This window comes from Pezoporus wallicus, unplaced genomic scaffold (assembly GCF_028554395.1).
Source record: "Pezoporus wallicus isolate ANWC-B61680 ecotype Strahan unplaced genomic scaffold, APGP_CSIRO_Pwel_v1 contig_8376, whole genome shotgun sequence".
Classification (NCBI taxonomy): Eukaryota; Metazoa; Chordata; class Aves; order Psittaciformes; family Psittacidae; genus Pezoporus; species Pezoporus wallicus.
Genome location: NW_026641603.1, coordinates 654,454 through 673,308, shown reverse-complemented (window position 1 = coordinate 673,308; position 18,855 = coordinate 654,454). Strand labels below are relative to the sequence as shown.

Here is an 18,855-nt window from a genome sequence, read left to right as displayed (position 1 = left end):
AAAAAAGAGCCCGTTAATTCTCAGTGGCAATCGATGGAAATTTCAATCAGGAACACCACCATCCCAGTCCTAGTTGGTGTCTTTCATGCACAAGTCCCCAAAGCCCTCTTATTTAAAAGGCTGCTCCTCTCCATTCCACAGCTATCTGGGGTCATCCAGCCCAGAGCACAGAGCCCCAGCACCTTCTGGGAAGAGAACTGAGGTTTCTTTACTGGGTTAAAAAGGCTGCCCCACCTTGCCACTTCTCTCCAGCCACCACTAAACAGCAGCTAAAACGAAACAAAGATCACCCACTAAAACTAAAGAAGACAGCTTAAGTTAAGGGGTTTTACAGTTTGCAACAGAGCCCAAAAGTCACATTCTTCACTATCAGGGGAAGCCACAGCTGCTTTGTTCATGCCACACAGTTTTCTTCTCAGAAATAGTAATTTTTGTTATTTCTGCCATAACCAAATTGTTACTTATCCAAGTGGTTAAGAGGAAGGAAAAAAAGACACCTCAGGCAGTCTAAGGGTCACAGTGGGGTTACTGGGCATCCCGGGTCACTAGTGTCTGCAATGAGACACACAAGACATCCAGTGATGGTGCTCCCATTTTAATACTGATTAGTGAATACCCAGTACTCCGTGTGACAACTTTAAATAGGATAACCCAAGAACTGCCTTCAGTATGCAGCTACAGAAATATTATATTGTACTAGACACAGAAAGCCACCTGTATCCTGGGCTGCATCAAAAGGAGTGCGAGCAGCAGGTCAAAGGAGGTGATCCTGCCCCTCTGCTCTGCTCTCCTGAGACCCCACTTGCAGCACTGGGTGCAGTGCTGGTGCCCTCAAACATAAGGACTTGGAGCTGTTGGAGAAGTCCAGAGGAGGCCATGAGGATGCTCAGGGGCTGGAGCAGCTCCTGCATGGAGCCAGGCTGAGAACATTGGGGCTGTTGAGCCTGGAGAAAAGAAGCTGCATGGAGACCTCAGAGCAGCTTCCAGTGTCTGAAGGGGGCTACAAGGATGCTGGAGAGGGGCTCTTCATTAGGGGCTGTGGTGATAGGACAAGGGCTTTGCAGTCTCGGCCACTGCATGTTTTGTCGGCTCCCGTACCAAGTAAGAGAGGACCAGCAGTTCCTCCCACCCCACAGAGCTCTGCAGAGCCTTCACACACAGAGCTACCTCCAAGCAGTCAGGGAGGCCAGAACAGATATTAAAATGGGAAGTAAACAGCCCAAGAAATACCCATCTGGGGTGCAGATGCTTGCTGCAAGGCACAGAACAATACCCACCAACCTGGCTTCTTTAACTAAGGCCTCGCCACCACCAGCTCCCATAGCAAGCAGGAAAGCAATGGGAAAAGGTTTGAAGTTCTTTGTTACCTTCCTTCATGTTTGCAAATCGCTCCTTCAGTTGGTGATCCACCTCAGGACCAAAGGCAAAATTATTCACAAAAATAACACTGCAAGATAATGGTACAGTTAAGGAAGAGGGACAGGCAAATGGCACAACTATACCCCTCAGCTGCCCCCACAACCACAGGTCACAGTCACTTACAGCCTTTACAGCCTCTTCTGGAACTGAAAAGTGCTGCTTGTCCCTGTATACAGCCACTTCCAGCTAATAAAATGCTTTCTTCTTGCATATAGTACCTTACCTTTAGCATTCACTTGTAAAAGATGTTAAAGGCACCCTGCTCTGTGCTCCTCTCAGCACACAGCTGAGTTTTGCACCAGAAGTTTCAGCATAAAACCAATGTGCAAAATGTTTTCACCCCTCTGTCATGGTGAGATCAAACACCACACTCTTACAGTAGTTAATTCACACATGAAAAGCAATGCTCCAACACAACAGACACGTTTCATGCCAGTGCCTCCTCGCGTGCATTTAAACTATTATAGCACAATATCAAAATGTATTTTCTCTTCCAGCTGTAAATTTACCCCTCAGTGCAAAAAGACGCCTCTCAGCACATCTCCCTGTCCTAAACCCAGCACTTCACCCTAACCCACAGTGCACAGTTGCACCTTTCTGGGTTAGGAAATGGAGCGAAGGGGATTTGTTCCTGAAAAAACCCAGTCAGACAGCAACAAAGAAACGTGCCCATAGGCAGAATCACACAAATGGTGAAATGGTTGGTGAAGAAACAGAGCACACCACAGATTAAAAAAGAAATATCCTTTTATTTTTAAGAGCCTGGGTCCAGTCCAATTGTCCCTGGTGCCCATTTCCTACCACAGAATCATAGAATGGTTTGGGTTGGAAAGGACCTTCAGATCATCCAATTCCAACGCCCCCTGCCATGGGCAAGGATGCCTCACCCTAGACTATGTCACCCAAGGCTGTGTCCAACCTGGCCTTGAACACTGCCAGGGATGGAGCATTTACCACTTCTCTGGGCACCCTGTGCCAGCGCCTCAGCACCCTTACAGGGAAGAGCTTCTTCCTTATATCTAACCTGAACTTCCCCTGTTTAAGTTTGAACCCATCACCCCTTGCCCTATCGCTCCCAGCTTGCAACAAGAGCCCTCAACATCTCTTGGAAGCTGCGGAGCATCCTGCACATGCAAAGTGCCAAAGCCATTCTAGCATATTGTTCCAAAATGAAGAAGTAACTTCTTTGCAAGAGGTCTGTCTGAAAACTCCCCTCCTAGCGCCTCCACACATGAAACATGTTCAACAAGGACAGTGAGTTTAAGAGTGGCAGCCAAAGCTATTAAAACCCATGGATGAAAAACTGTCTCTACATTAAGGGGAAAAAAGAAAATGTTATTCTTGCTCTGCCTTGCTCTTGGAAATTTGGGAAACCCTGCCTGGCAAGTAAGGCTAGCAGGGGTTTCTTCCTCCGCCTTCCCACCCTGTGCCAAAAAATGAGGCCTTGCAAAAGAGCCAAGCATATTAATGGGACTAGAAAACATCCAGGGAAGGAAGGGAAAAAGATAAAGCTTGCCAGATCCATTTCTTTAGTGTTAATTTTGGCACAACACTTGTATGCACAGGGCAGAAGTACGGGGGACCCCCGTCCACCTCGCCTTCAGCCCTCGTTTCTGCACGTATTGCTAAGCCACAGGGCCAGTTCCTGCAGGAATCCTGCGTGCTGCACAGCTCCCACGGCAGCGCTCAAGCACGTACAGCCCTGTCCTGGTACAATCCCAGCCTGTGCTTCGAGCCTGGCCGCTCACGGGAAGGGTGGCTCTTGGCTTACTGAGACTGAGATGAGCTCTGAGGCAGAAGCTCTTCCCTGGGAGGGTGCTGAGGCGCTGGCACAGGGTGCCCAGAGAAGCTGTGGCTGCCCCATCCCTGGCAGTGTTCGAGGCCAGGTTGGACACAGGGGCTTGGAGCAAGCTGCTCCAGTGGAAGGGGTCCCTGCCTGTGGCAGGGGGCTGGGACTGGATCAGTCCCTTCCAACCCAAACCAGTCTGTGGGTCTGCGATGGGGTGGCTCCAATGGGAACTCATCAGACAATCTGCATCTCTCTAGATGGAGCTGATGCTGAGCAGTTGGCCCACTCGGAACAAACACCAACACCTACCAGTTGTGAGCAACAATCTCCTCCTTTTTGAACTTCTACATCACAGAGCAAAGGGAGTGTGGATCAGCAGGCACACCGTTAGCTGCACGCCATACAAAATAAACATCTACCAGCATTTCTGCATGCAGTTAGATGTACTCCAGCTAAAAATAAATAAACCAAATTCCATTTGCTCCAAGGAAAGCTGCGCAGACAGCCGAGGAGCGTGGATTTGGAATCACAAGCAACAAAGCAAAACCCCGCTATGCAAAGCTGGGCCAAGCCTGTCCACAAATTAAAAGGCACTTCTAGAAGTTTAACTGAGGTAGGGAGCAATGCAGGAGTCATCAGCCGGGCAGACGCCTGTGTGATGGGGTACTCTTAAAAGAGGGTGTTGGAAGCAGTCCATAGATTGCCACAATGCCGAGGACTTCCAGAGAGCCCTCTTGGACAAGTCTTCACTCCCCCACACAACAGGGTGGCCCAGAAGGTCATACAAAGACCTTTTTTGTTCCATCCATAAGGCTGGAAATGCAAAGCCTTTAAAGAGGCAGAGTACGTTACTGCTTTAGCCAATTTACTCCCTTGCTACTACCATCAAAAAGGAGTCAAATCCTCTGTACAGATCCTCACAGAAACAAATCTTCAACACAATCGGCTCAAATGAATTCCCAATTTAAGTTAGAACACACTCACTTGGGTCTTTTTAATGGCAAGTGAGCCTCGCAGTATGCACCAATAGCCAAAACAACCAGCGTTTTGCCAGAATCACTGACTTGAACAACAAGGATATGCAAAACAAACAAGAGGCTGATACTTCTCTGCAGAACCAGAATTTATCTTGGATACACCCTTGTATGTATTATCATGGGACAGACATTTAAACCCATTCTTCTAGTCAGAAAACAGGATCTAAAGAGGCCAGTATAAAACTTGGCAGATACACTTCTGGTATTTGCTATGGAAATTCTATATAAAAAGCTGGCCAGCCTCCCAATTTCCATTATACAAACTCCCAGATATTCAGTTCATAAAGCAGCATTCAACTGCTGCACTGTACCTTGTGTTTGCAATTCTCTCTCTCCATTCTTCTGAGAGGAAGTCACCTCTTTCCAGCTGAAAGAAAGACAACACAAAAACACACACACACACACACACACACGAGTTAACATCGTTCCTTTCTGCTCTGGAGCAAACATGTTGTACTAACTCAGGGGTGCCTCTGAAGTAAGGCCAAATGAAGGCTTTAGGAGATACCAAGGAGATGAAGCACCCAGAGCTCCTCAGGTCCTGGAGGTGGCCTCCCCTTCTGCTCCCACCCTCATCTGCTCTCCTGCCATGGGATGAACAGGGAAGGGTCTCCAGGTATCACTGATGCCCTACAAGGACTGTGCTCCATGGAGAAGCCAGCAATACCCTGCAGCACCCGCAGCAGAAACCAGAGCCCCCTCAAGACCCTGCTGAGCCCTGTGGTTCCATCAGACCCCTCAGAGTGGGAACCAGAGCACAGAGCCATGGTGCCTGCTGCAAACCCTGCCTTCAGGCTCTTGTTGCAACAGATGGCAACCTCTGATCTTCCTGTGGTACTAAATCTAAATCTCACATGTTTCTAACACTTTGATGCTGGAAATCAAGTGACGTAAAGGCCTTATTTGAAAGTAATTCTAGTTATGACTTCAGTACCTTTCTGATGAAACCCCATCAAGTGCCAGGTTAATACCTGCAGCTCCATAGCCTTCCCACCATTAAGTCATGCTTTTGAAATGCCAGAGGAATCTATGGGCTGTTTTGCTGTGCCCCAAGTAAGGCAGGAGAAAGGTTGCGGGAGGAAGATAAGAGGAGGAGAGAAAAAACAACATGCAACTGTATAATTAATGACGATGACACACTTTGAAGGCGCAGGTAAGATGATGGCTTAGATCAGAACCTCAGGAACATCAAAACAACACAAAGTGACTGCTCTGGAATCCCTTTTCTGCATATATTCTTTAGTATGGAAAGAAAGGAGCATTTCACATGCCAGCACTTAGCGACAACTCAAACAGAACTGCAATGCAGACATGCTCCAATACTTCGAAACCCTGCTAGCTGAGCCAGGGTACCTGTCCCAGAGAAGCACTAGAGCCTGCTTCCTTCCATTGTAGCCTCCCCTTCCCAGCAGAGCAGTCTGATGCTCTAGTGGAAGGTGTCCCTGCCTGTAGCAGGGGGTTGGAACTGGATGAGTTTTAAGGTCCCTACCAGCCCAAACCATTCCATGATTTTATGATTAAGGAAAGTATCGAGGGTTCTCAGGCAAGAGATCAAGAACTTTGCAAAGAGCCTTAAGGGTCAGACACTAAACATGCTGAAAACAGCAGGTCAGAACAACTGAAGTTACTCAGTTCTGCCAAGCAGGTAGGCTGACATAAGATTTTCAACCAGAATTACTACCTGCATTTCCCACCTGCTGCTAGGGGATGCATGCTTTGATATCCCTGCTACAGTAAAACCAAAGCATACATTGGAGACTGCACTCACAGAGATCCAACCTAACAACGTCCTGCTAGATACTTCCAAACTCTAAAGGGGAAACTCAATGCAACATCAGAACAGTTCTAAAGAAGACTGAGTTCTTCTCACCTTATATATAGAAACATTTATTCTGGAGCTCTAGATGCCCTACTTGTGAATGGAGACCATCTCTAGACTATTTATGAGATAACTTTGTCTCAAAGTCTTATCTCTCTGGTAGTGAATAGCTTCATGGTTGAGCAACCAAGAGACAGTAGAAGAAAACCCACATGTAAGGCAACTGTATTTATTTTACAACCATTTTTGCCAAGTTAGCTGCTCTGTTGCACTCCTCCCCACCACTGGTGTCTAACGTCTGCACGAGGTTTCCAAACGCCAACAGGAGAAAGAAAAGAAATGGCACAATAATAAGGAAATGTGATTATAAAGCCACAGCTCAGCAAGAGAACAAAGAACCAGCGGAACCTGAAACTGCTTGGAAATAAAAAGCTTCATATAAAGGTCTTGAAATCTAACCTAAATGGCTGTTACGCTTTATTTGGATCCAGTCACACTCTATGTTTGTCCTGCCAATGTGGTTAAGAGCACGGTTATAACCAAAATCTCTGGGTTTTAACCCAATATAACACATGGAAACTGAACACTTTTTCCTCTGTCTCCTTTTGCAAGATACAGCATTTTACAATTTAAATGCAGCACAGCCCTGTTTCAACCCATCTATTTTTGTATTGGAACACTACCCTAGCTCATACTTAGCCAAGAGTTGAGGGGAAAATCTCACCAGGAAAAATACTGGCGTACAGAAATAACCAGATGGTCAACTATGGTTGGGAGAAAATTGGTTATTTTCTCCCCTCTGGAAGGAAGACAGCAATTCCTGGATCAGTGCTCTGCCACAATCAAACCAGAGCACAGCAGCTACCTGATTGACTCCTCCTGATGACCAGTTTCTTCACTTACTGTACTTGGGGAGCAGTGATTAATAAATGATGGAGTAACAGGAGGAAAATAGGACCTTCCCCATCAACTGACAATGGGAATCCAACAAAACTCCCCCCAAATCCCAGTCAACTCTGTGCTTTACAGTCATTATGAGAGCAAAACAAAAACTGGTAAGGAACCGCCAAGGGCTGCAACAGCTAAACCAGTAGAAGAACATGGTCCCTTATGGTCATGGATGGAGAAGGTGGCACGCCAGTGCAAAGCAGAGGTGACAGCCACAGGGACACCCTCAATCTCTTCCCACCAGTGTCCCAACCCCCATCCTGTTGCTCCTCTTGCTGCGAAACTTAATCTCCTTAGTGAATAATGAATGGAAGGGACCATCTGTAATGCAGATATTTTCATCTGATTAGACAATGCAGGAGTCGTGCTTTATCTAAAAGGATAATTAGCTCAGCGCAATCCGCTTCACAGAGCTGCCAGCCCGCATCAGTTCTAAAGTTAGAAACCAAAACAGGTTTCTCTTCAGGTTTTTCTAACAGATAAATGTGTTCTACAGAGACTGCAGAAATAGGCACAGCAGCATCTGTGGCTCTTCCTGTAACTCGAAGAAAACTGGCAGGCCAGAGCCTGGGGGAAGCAACAAGAGGTTCGCTCCAGCGCGTGTGCGTTCAGCACGTACCAGAGCGACAGTTCCTGAAGGTCAAGCCTTGGTGGCATGGAGTAGAGCTCCACTCCCAACCCAGCACTGCCCTGGGATCTCTCTGGTAACGGCTCTGTTTGACCAGCTACACAAAGCCATAAATTCACACGCAGAAATGTCTCATTCCAGCAGCCTCCATGCAAACACTTGGCTCACAAAACCCACTCATTTCTGCCTGGAAAAGTACACAGGGTTATTTTTAGGTTCCTGTTCTTTTCAAAAATAACTGGAGGCACGAATCCAAACCTCCAAAATGTGGCATCATTTCAAAGCCACAGGGGACATTTGGAGGGCTTTTCAAATACCAAAACATGGACTTTCCCGCTGAAATAGGGCATTCAGAACTATCTGGGACAAACAGCTCTCCTGCCCTTTCCTTAGCTGCAGTGCACTGCTGAGCAGTGGTAGTTTTTAAGTACAGGTAATGCCAGTAATCCCTACAAAGCAGCAGCTGGCACCAGGCAACAAGAGACAACTTGTACCCAAATCACTGCTTTTGCTCAGAATGGAGGTTTCCAGGACAACAAGCCAGAGAGAGCACCCCAAACTCAGTCAGAGACAAGGCTGCAAGCTTACAGATGCCAGGCTTATGTTGACTGATGCACAACAAAACCCACCTCTAATCCATGGGCTGACCCACAGAGTATCTGCAGCTATTAGGAGCTGCAGGGGTTTCCTCTGAGCAGGCAGCACACGTGTCAGAGGTGTCCAGCCAGCAGGAATCCCAGCCTTTAAAAACGCTGACCTGGTGTTTCCTGCACTTCTTTTGAAGACCCACTGCTCAGACAAGCTTTTATGGAACAGGGGAAGGTCTTCTGTTATAACCTGAGCAAGCAACATCAAAGCAAACCCTTACCATCAGCAGGCCAACGTGTGACTGCAGCCACCACCAACTTCCCTTGCAGAGACCTACTCTAACCTACAACTGGAAGAATCCCGTAACAGGCCATAGGCACTGAGGACACACAGCTTGCACCAGGGGTACCCCTGAAAGAACACTGCAGCACTTTCTGCTCCATGGCAATTAGCACTGTGCCCTAGATACCTGGAGACGGCTCTGATTTTGAGGCCACATGAGGATATGTACAGTCAGAAACCATGAAAACCCATCTGCCTCTTGTGATACCGCTTTATAATTGGATGACTACACATGTGCAGAAATTCCCCGAGAAAGCCTCTCTAATTATCTAGGCCTAATAACCTCTGAGAAGTCTCCTGTTTCCTTCAGACAACAGTTTTCTTGAAAAGAAGGGGGTAAAGCTAATCTTGGAAACTTCTCAGTTCCATGGGAAAAGACGGTCAACGGAGCTGAAATAAAGTGATGCGTGCTGGAAGTGGGACATTCCAGTCTGAACAGCTGAAGCAGTTGATGATGGAAAAAGCCCTGAAATACTTCATTCCATCTGAATGCAGAAGACTAGCAAGGAATATGATTATCCCTAACCCATCAGGAATTAGACATCAACAACCACACGACCATAGCACAGGGATGTAAATATTTCCACGTCGAAACATTAGCATTGACTGTAAAACCTGAGGAAGATTCTTATCAGAGAGCATTACTCTCTTGGTTTAGTTTGGGGGGTTTTCCAATTAGAATCCTGAGGCTCAACAGCTCATCATTTAAAATGAAACCCAGTTCATTTAACAGGATTATGAGATACAGTTATCTCCAGTAGCCGGAGGTCAGGAGACTTACAGGCCAACGTACGATGAGCAACCTGCCTCCCACTCCTGTCATGCCCCAAATGGATCTTCTCACTCCAAAGCTGCCATGACGACCCATTACCAGCAGCTGGGGCTCTGCAGAAGCCTCAGGGATCCAACATGCCTCAGGACAGTGCTAGAAGCTGCTGGAGAAGTTTTACCCACAGTTATCATCTGAAAGTGACTCTCAGTGATGAGCTGTTTTACTGAAGGTATCTGCGTGCACGTGACAGTGTATATTTTGCATGGAACCACGTCCCAAAAGAGACTTTTCTTCTATGACTGTGGACAAAGGAGAGTGGAAAGACACCTGGAGGGTTTATTTTAAATGCTGTCACTGAGCCTTGCTCATCAGAATTCACATGTCCACGTTCAGAACTTCCAGCACATGCTGGTGGGGAAGGCAAGGAGGTGATTCTGATGGTTGCAGAGCTGGTATGGGCAATCAACTGCTGCCTCACCAGAAAGACAAGACTTTGGACAAGCCCTTTCTGCGAGAAGTCAAAAATCCATTTGTATTGGAAAGCTGTAGAAGGCTCTTGGCTGTTACAAGAAACAACAACCCAAAGCAGGATTTGCTGCTGCCTGACGTACCACAACCTTTCCAGCAAGGCAGTGGAAGTCAAAACCATCATCCGTGTTATTCAGTCCAAGCTGCAGGTGGGTTCTAAGACTCCTTGCCTCAGGACTTAGGCCAAGCTTCCCTCCTCCAACATAGGTTGCCCAAAGAAATGACAAATGCCCCATCCCTGGCAGTGTTCAAGGCCAGGTTGGACACAGGGGCTTGGAGCAAGCTGCTCCAGTGGAAGGGGTCCCTGCCCATGGCAGGGGGTTGGAACTGGATGATCTTAAGGTCCTTTCCAACCCAAACCATGCTATGATTCTATGACTGCCTGAAACATTAGAGTGGAATTCACAAGTTCAGCTCTTCTGGTGACAGACTATTCCAATTTGTGCTTATTTAGTCTACAACATTGGGAATTTTGGGACTCCACTAAGCATAATGAAGGAACAAAGTTGTTTTCCAGAAAGATAAAGACACCGAGTTTTCAGTTTCATGCCTTCCAATGTCTCCTAGCTGCATTATGTTTGCTCTCTGTTTAACCAGAGTCACGTATAGAAAATGTTGTCTAAAGAGTTACTGAAGAAAATAAACTGCTTGGCAAAAGCCTTGGGTGTTTGAAGAAGCAATAAAAACTAAGGAAAATCTGCCCTGTGCGTCTACATGTAAGCAACCAAAACCTATTTCAAGCATCACTACAACATGGTGCTGGAAACAACTTTCCTTACGACATGCAGTGCTCCAAAGGTTCAACTCTTCCCAGAAAGGCAGAAAAGAGAGCTTTTACTCTAAACCCTTTTCAGAAAACAGAATTATAAAAGCCAAAGAACCTAGCAAAAAATAAATAGCTTTGTTTCACTGTAGTACCAGACTCTGTCACTTGGAATGCGCAATATGGAAATGCCTACGGCAATCAATATGCTTTCAATATTTTAGTCCAAGTTCCTATCCTACTCTTTAAATTACACAGCTCATAAGCTGAGTATCTTCAGGAATAATTCCTTTCATGTAATGCCAGCTGGGTGACACAATGGAAAAATGCCATATGGCCACTTCATGAAAAGTAAAGCGTTCACAGTGTTTCCACAGCAGGAAAGAGTTAGCAGCCCAATATCAATCCTGCTACAAACTAGTCCCGCAGCAGGCCCAGCATCCCTCTGAAGAGGATCACGCTCTCCAATAAAGGCATTCCAGGAAGAAAGTGCAAAGAGGCAGGTGGCACCATCCCCTTCTGCAGCCTGCTTCCTGAAGGGAGAGTCGTAGCAACCTTCCTCACAAGATAAGCCCTGTAAAGAGCACCAGGGATCCCAGAAGACCCAGAAAACTGGGAAATAAAGGCTGGCCATTTGATCCCACACTGCTGGAACGCCATGTGGTTCAAACCATCCCAGTAACAGAGCAGCAATGGCTCTGTACAAGAGGAAAATGAAGCAGCAGCTCCCCAAGCACTTGCTCGCACTTGAACTGCAATCCTCACTGCTAGCTGCAACTCCGAGCAGGAAAGTGACCCAACTTCTCTGGGCAGTTAGGGAACAATCCTGATCCATCCAGCCTCTTCTGGACCACCAGGAAGTGGGTTCCTATTGTACTATGCCTACGTACATTTCCTCACTGGGAAATGATTAACTGGGGAGCAGGTTTTCTTAGCGACTTTTAAGAAGGGGGAGAAAAGGAAAAGGGGAAGGAATGACACAAAGCTCTGCACATGCTTCACACTGTCATTACGGCGTAGAAAACACATCCACAATGATTAAGTAACATTCGGAGGAAAGGGAAAGCCATTTCAGCATGTGTCCCCAGCCCCAAGGGGAGAGATGCCCTGTGATGACCCATTTACCCCTCCCCTGCTCTAACTCCACCTTCAGAGCACCCAATTGCAATCCTTTCCAGGTCAGAACCAACCATCCATCATCCTTCCTGAGCCCACAGCCCACCCCCTACCCCCCAGTGCAAACCATCTATCTTGAATTGGTCCTGGAGCTCTCTGCTTTAATCTCAGCATGCTGGGATTCATCCAGAACTCAACCCCATGCTCCCCGAGGCTGAAACCACCGCCCTCCCATCCCCTCCAACACCAGGTGACCACATCTTCCCCTTTTGTTTCTAGCAGGAGATTTCAGAAACCCAAGGAGGAGCTGCCACTTTCAACAGTCTGCCCAGCAGCACCCCCACACCATGGGGAGAACAGGGAGGGGAAGCCAAAGGCTATTTAATACAAACCAAAGACACATGGCAGCCCCCCTTAAAACGATAACGTTTTAGAAGAATAAATCTTCCAAGAGCTTCTGAGAAGACCTGAATGTGTTCCCAATAACACCATACCACATGTCAGGCGAGACAAAGAGAGGGGCCTGGGAGGGTGTCTTGCAGAACACCAGCCTGGGGGTCAAGATAAAAGCCAGGAAGCACATCTGACTCATTCTGGCTGGTGAAAGGCTGAAGAGGGCTTTGCAAGTTCTATACATCAGCATGGATCACAAGGTTTTTCAGCTGAATTTCACTCACTGTGTATTCTGCGTGTTTCTTCCCATACCATTTCATCCACTTTCTGAACTCTCTGTCCATCGTCTAGAAGAGGAAGGAAAAACAAAACCACCTCTTAGGACATCTTGTGTTACCACTCACATCACAGTCAAAGGAGATGCAACTCTGACAGTGTTCATAAACCCCCAAGACTTGCAGTTTTGTTGGGTTGGGTTTTTTTTTACCATTAACACTCAAAAGATAGGCAGACACAACTACTGTAGTTTATTTTCCTTAAAACCTTTGGTTCATCAGGGCCAAGTCAAAGCTGGCATCTTCTCTTCCCTCTTTTCATCAAAGTTACATGTTAAAAATAAGGCAAACTGAGTTGACACTGCTCAGCACTAAAAGTGGCACAATCTTAAGTAGCTCCCATGTTGTGGTACATAATCCACAGTGAGTAGGAGGCACTGAATGCAGCCCAGCCTAAGCCCAGACAGCAAAGGAACAGACAGGGTAAGGACAGGCCTGCTGGGGTGAATGAGAAAGCAGAAAGTGGCATGCAAAGCATTGCAACAGCAAACAGAAGCAGCATCACCCTTGCTGGAGCAACCAGGAAGAATGCTTCAAACTACAAGCAGCTTCCAGTACCTAAAGGGGCTCCAGGAAACCTGGAGAGGGGCTTTGGACAAGGGCCTGTAGGGACAGGCCAAGGGGAATGGCTTGAACCTGCCAGAGGGGAGACTGAGATGAGCTCTTAGGCAGAAGCTCTTCCCTGTGAGGGTGCTGAGGCGCTGGCACAGGGTGCCCAGAGAAGCTGTGGCTGCCCCATCCCTGGCAGTGTTCAAGGCCAGGTTGGACACAGGGGCTTGGAGCAAGCTGCTCCAGTGGAAGGGGTCCCTGCCCATGGCAGGGGTTGGAGCTGGAGGAGCTTTAAGGGCCTTCCAACCCAAACCAGTCTGGGATTGTCTGTGAAACTACATCTAGACAGAGTCAGGCTGCAGAGGATGGAAGGCTGCTACTACCCAGCCAAGTAGCTGGCACCAGTCTTCCATTGCCCAAATACGGAAGGAACCTAAAAACCCAGACATCGAGACAGCTTGATGCCTTACAAATGTGCATCTTCCCATTTACAAAATCTTGTCCCATTCTCTATACAGTGACAATATGCAGTCTTTGCTTTAGAGTGGCAGTGAGGGTCCAGCTACACCTATACAACACATTTGACAATGAAACTCAAGTGTCTTGGAAGACTGAAAAACCTCTGGATCTTCAGGATTTGACTCTACATATGGGAGGGCCCAGATCTGGAGGTAGCAGGGAAAGGGAATAAAGGAGAGAAGCACAGCAGGAATTCTGGCTTTACATCTTGGAGATGGTGGAGACCTCCATCAGCAGGTCAAGTAAACCAGTGCTGACAGCTACGTTTTTAGGATTCTTTATGTTTCAAAAGCACTCCAAAGCTTAGCAAGATAAATCAGAGAAATCTTCCATATTTTCTCATATTTCCTATGAGCTTACATTTTACTGGGTTATTTAAGACAACTTCACTAAAACAAATCCATCACACACTTTCTCTGTAGCTGAAGCTTTTCAAAGTCATCTGCATTCATTAGCATTGTAACCAGAGATGTGCAGCCACAGCCAATCTCAACTAGAAACTTAATCCAATCCCCTCCACAAACGGTTGTGAGAGGTGGGGAGGAAAACTGGTGCGTGACACACAGCACAAGGCAGAGGAGCTGAGCACAGGCAGCTTCACGCGTTCTGACACAGCAGCAGCTGTGTCGCTGGTAAATCTGACAGGACAGTGTCTATAACCAGAATAATGCAAGTATTTTATGCATCCCATAATCTTATGAAATCCTGCTGTACTTCTGAGGCTGAAGGTACTCCAGGAGTTAATACTCTTAACACTCAGTTTGCGGGCAGATTTTTGTTTGCTACCCATTTTCACTTAAAGCCCTTTTTGCACAATGACATAAAGGGGTATTTGTGCAAGTGAGGATTTAGCTTTCCCTCTTTAACACTAATCTTCACATTTGCTATTAAACACAGACAGGAGTCCAGGCTTTGCAAGTGACTCCCTAATGACACCAGAACGCTCAGCAGTGCTCCAGTTGGAAATTTCCACTGGGTCATTGCAGGGCAAACAAAATGGAGTTTTAGATCCTTGTCTGATCCTCTTTGCCACTGTGCAACTGTATTTTTGCCTACACTACTGAAAAAGAGGATCAAGGATTTACTTCTTTTCCCCTCCCTTCAGAAGGTATAATTTTCTAGCCTGTACAGACTGAGTCAGCTTGTTTTAACAATACAGAGGCATATGGCACTGCTCAGTCTACTGAAGAAAGTAAACTTCTTATGGTAAGGCATGACTAACCTTTATTGTTTGCCTGCAGCTCATTTGTCTTCCAGGTTTGCCTTGGAACTGATTATCTTTGCGTCTCCCCATTGGCACAGAATTAGAAGAAGTGTGAAGAAAACTGCCTGTCTGACTAAACATTATGGTTTTCTTACAGTAAGACTTCATTTTGGGGCCTACTGAGCAGTTATTAACCAGGTATCCCATAACCAGAGGTCTCATCAACTGCCTGCAACAGTTTAATAACTAAGCTGAACTTCAGCCTTAGGACACCAAAAAGGGGCACCACTATCGAAAGCGGAAACTTAAAACGTTTAAGTCTATTTGTTGGGTGAATTCATTCCTAGATTTGCTTAACGCCATGGTCTCTGGAAGCCCTGTATTAGAGTCACTTCAGACACAAAATGAGTGCAGGTTTACATGAAGCTTATACCGCACTTCCTTTTGAACAGCTCCTGGATCCAAGAAGCAAAATAAACCAGGAATGAAACTCAGCTTTTCTTCCTGCACAGCACGTAATAGTAATCCAGAACCACTGAGTGAACCTTCAAATAAGACATATACACACAACCCACTTCAAAACCAACCTCACCTCAGCATATTTGGCTGGAATATCAGCTTTCTCCACACCATAGTGATGTTTGCAGTTGGTGGCTGCAGCCACTTGAAGCACCACCTGACCCACACCTGCAGGAAAAAACCACATCAGAGAACAAGTTTCAGTAGAAAACCACTGCAAGGGGAGGAAAAGCTTTTACTGGGAAAGGCAACAGGAAAAAAAGAACAGGATATGTGTGGGACTGGACTTGAGGGTGCAATTTCAAGTCCCACTTGTGTCTGACAGTTTCCATGTGAACTGAACTCTCAAGTGAAAAGCACATTCAAGGCAGCGTCCATTATAAAAGCCAGTCCCATTTCCCTCCAAGATGTGAAATACTAAGAAGCTGGTTTTCAGGAAAAAGGCTTTAAATTCTAACTAGAAAGCAAACAGAGCAATTACACTGCTCTTACAGAAAGGAATTCCTAGCATCGTAGCTCTGAGGTTTACATTTTTCAATATATTGAGTACTTCTTATGATAACAGCATCAGGCTACAGCATTCACAGCAATGTCTGCCTTGATAATTGTGAATGACTATGTTTAGTAACTATTAGAGGCTCAGTTTTACAAATTCACACAGGTTTTGCCCACAAATTTGATATGCATTTTACCAAATCTTCAGGTTTTACACTGTAACTCACCCTTTAACTAAGTAATTGAACAAGCAGTTGGATAAGCACAAAGCACACACTAAAGCAATGTCACTCCACATCTGTTAAAGCAGCCACTTCACATTTTCTTTCTTAAACCACCCAGTATCCATCAACAGTAGGCTGATGCATCCCTTTTTGTCTCTGACTAACACAACCCCTGTTCTTGTCTCATCAGTGCACTCCATCATTCTGCAGATGACCACACGGGAAAGGAGAGTGAGCTGAAGAGGTTGGCCTAGTTGCATGGAAACATACTGCTGGTTTCCATCCCGGCAGGAAGCAGCACTGGTAATTGAAGGGGTGGAACTCCTGCATGTAAACCATTATCACTATAATGCTCTCTGGCACAATGAGAACTGCAGTGCTGACAGGGAGGTTTGCTGTTGGAGGTTTCTGGTGGCTTTGGGGTTTTTTTTTTGCCAATTCCCATTTTGCATATGCATGCAGGTTTGATTCACATGCAAATATGGATGTGCGCATTTCTGCAGGGGGGAGAACATGAGCAATCAAAAGGTCTGAGGCAGAACTGTTTCACTGTTTCTTATGTAAAGAGCAAGGAGGACAAAGACGATCAAGAACACACTGCATCTTTAGACATCACATGATACAGCCTCAGAAGTGCCCTGGTTTTGGTCAAGAAGCTATTAATCTTGTCTTTGGCTTCTCTTTTTACAAGAGCCCAACTCTGTTGTTATTTCAGTTTGCCTAATGATGATCCATACCTCCATCAGTTCCTCCTGGCATCGCCCACAACACTAACAAGCACAGCCACAGCATCCTGGCTGGGTTTAGCCCTGCGGTTCAGCCACTGCTGCACACATGGAGTTATTGGAATGACACTGAATTTACTGATAGAAATAATATGCTGTGACAGTGTTTTCATTTACACTGCACTCCGTGCTGCATGGGTCACAATTTACAGGAAGTTCACCCTTTCAGTACAAACTCAACAGCTATTTCTCTGGGTTTTAATCTAATCCAAACATTCCAAGTCCAAGGCTTCTGAATTTAAACCATTCCTTTCATGCAGGCTTTTGAGACTGTGAATTTTTGTACTGTTGCTCAACCTCCAAGATGACAGTGGGGAGGTTTGCAATAAATACTTGATTTTATTTCTGATGATAGCAGCTAAAAGCATCTAACATTTGAGCTTGTTAATCAACAGCACTACAGGACTTCAGATACGATCTTCTTTAACCTTCCTGAACAAACAATTGTGAGCATCTACATTTTCTACCAGATGGAAAACAATTCGCCAGGTCCGATGCTTTTCTAAATGTCTCATCTGGAGTCACTGAAACAGGAAATTTCAGACCTAAGTCCCACTGAGGGGGGAAGTAGAGGGTCAGAAAATACAATGAGAAAAATCACTGAAGATCTCTGACTGGAGATGTATTCAGTTTTAGGGGGGAATGGCAGTCCTGCTGCACTGGAATTGAAAATACATTTGGTTTTAAACAACTGAATGTATTTTAAAACATTTCTCCCCAAAGCCCTGTATCATACCAGCAACAAAACCAAAACACACTTCATTTAAAACTTTACAACCCATCCAGTGAAAGGGGAAATTCTTGTTACTCCTTTCTGCTCTGAACCAGGTTTTAGCAACAAACAACATCATCATCTTACTCAGTACATCTCTTCCACATGTGTTTGAGTCATATCTGGTTTCTCTACCAACTAGAAATATCTATTTCCTTTCAAAACACTAACCTCCTCACAAGATGTAGTCGGAGATTGTAAGCTAGAATTTGTGGGGTCTCACAAGGCAGCTGTTAAAGAAAACTATAAGGGCTTTTCACACACTGAAAAGTGTGTCAGAGGGGAAAAAACCTGCCTAATTTTCAGCTCCTACACCAAGAGTTTCACACTGGCACAGGAAGGGTCACGAAATCCCATTTTCAGATATGAAAGGCATGAAGTGAGTCCACTGAAAAGAGATGAATCCTTAGAAATGGAACTGCTATTGTTATCTTTCAAGCACCATTTTTAATACTGTATACACGTATCTGCCAACAGCACCAAAACCCAGGAGTTTTCTGTAACAAGGGTTTATTGCATTGGTAGGCCAACATTTCCCTATCACCACAGGGAAGAATGTCTGGGATGTCTGTTCAGTCTACTTAATCCTGCCATAAAAAGCAGGAGCATCATTGGGGATTATCTAGAAAAGGTGCTTATCCTGTAACACAATCCTTAGTCCTGGTTCACTTTCCAAACATGAATTTCATCTCTTTTTGTAATAAAGAAAAGGAAAAAACAGCACGAAAAACCACTTCAGTGATTGGTCACTTACCACTGCCCAAGTCGACAAACAAATCATCCTCTGTCATTTTAATTTCATCTATCATTTGGGCCACTAAGTCAAAGGAAGTTTCTCCGTAAACCTCTGGGGAAAAGGGCTCATAGTTGTTCAGCTTCTCAGGATCAGTCACCGAGTGGTTATACACCTGCTGCAGGATGTGCCGGAGGAGCCCGTTGGAGGGACGAGTGTTCAGTTTCATCGGTTGGGTGGTTCCCTTCCACTAAAGGGAAGGAGCAGGAAGAAGAGATGAGCACAATGCAAGTACGAGGAAACATCACCACGAGGCTGCACTGGCATAATGCAGAATAGAGGCAGAGGAAAGACGTTCTAGCAGGGCCTGTTGTGACAGGATGAGGAGTGATGGTTTTAAACTGAAAGAGGGACATTCAGGCTGGATGTGAGGAAGACATTCTTTACAGTGAGGGTGGTAAAACACTGGCATAGCTTGCCCAGAGAGGTGATGGATGCACCATCCCTGGAGACATCCAAGGCCAGGCTGGATCTGATTCTGGGCAACCTGATCTAGGTGAAGATGTCCCTGCTCATTG

At 45.9% G+C, this 18,855-nt stretch overlaps 2 protein-coding genes across 9 annotated transcripts in view; both read right to left on the bottom strand.

Moving 5' to 3' along the window:
• Positions 1-18,855, bottom strand: part of SF3A2 (splicing factor 3a subunit 2) — a 160,226-nt gene that overhangs the window by 47,099 nt on the left and 94,272 nt on the right. The window lies entirely within an intron of this gene.
• Positions 1-18,855, bottom strand: part of DOT1L (DOT1 like histone lysine methyltransferase) — a 67,840-nt gene that overhangs the window by 27,037 nt on the left and 21,948 nt on the right. For 5 of the 6 annotated variants that reach the window (XM_057424510.1, XM_057424508.1, XM_057424511.1 and 2 more), the window contains exons 5-9: positions 18,299-18,527; positions 15,342-15,436; positions 12,427-12,489; positions 4,557-4,612; positions 1,368-1,447 (exon numbers count right to left, since the gene is read on the bottom strand). In XM_057424510.1, coding sequence (XP_057280493.1) covers positions 1,368-1,447; positions 4,557-4,612; positions 12,427-12,489; positions 15,342-15,436; positions 18,299-18,527 — 523 coding nt within the window. Of the gene's footprint in view, positions 1-1,367; positions 1,448-4,556; positions 4,613-12,426; positions 12,490-15,341; positions 15,438-18,298; positions 18,528-18,855 lie in introns of those variants that run through there. The other variant, XM_057424514.1, reaches the window with a different exon arrangement.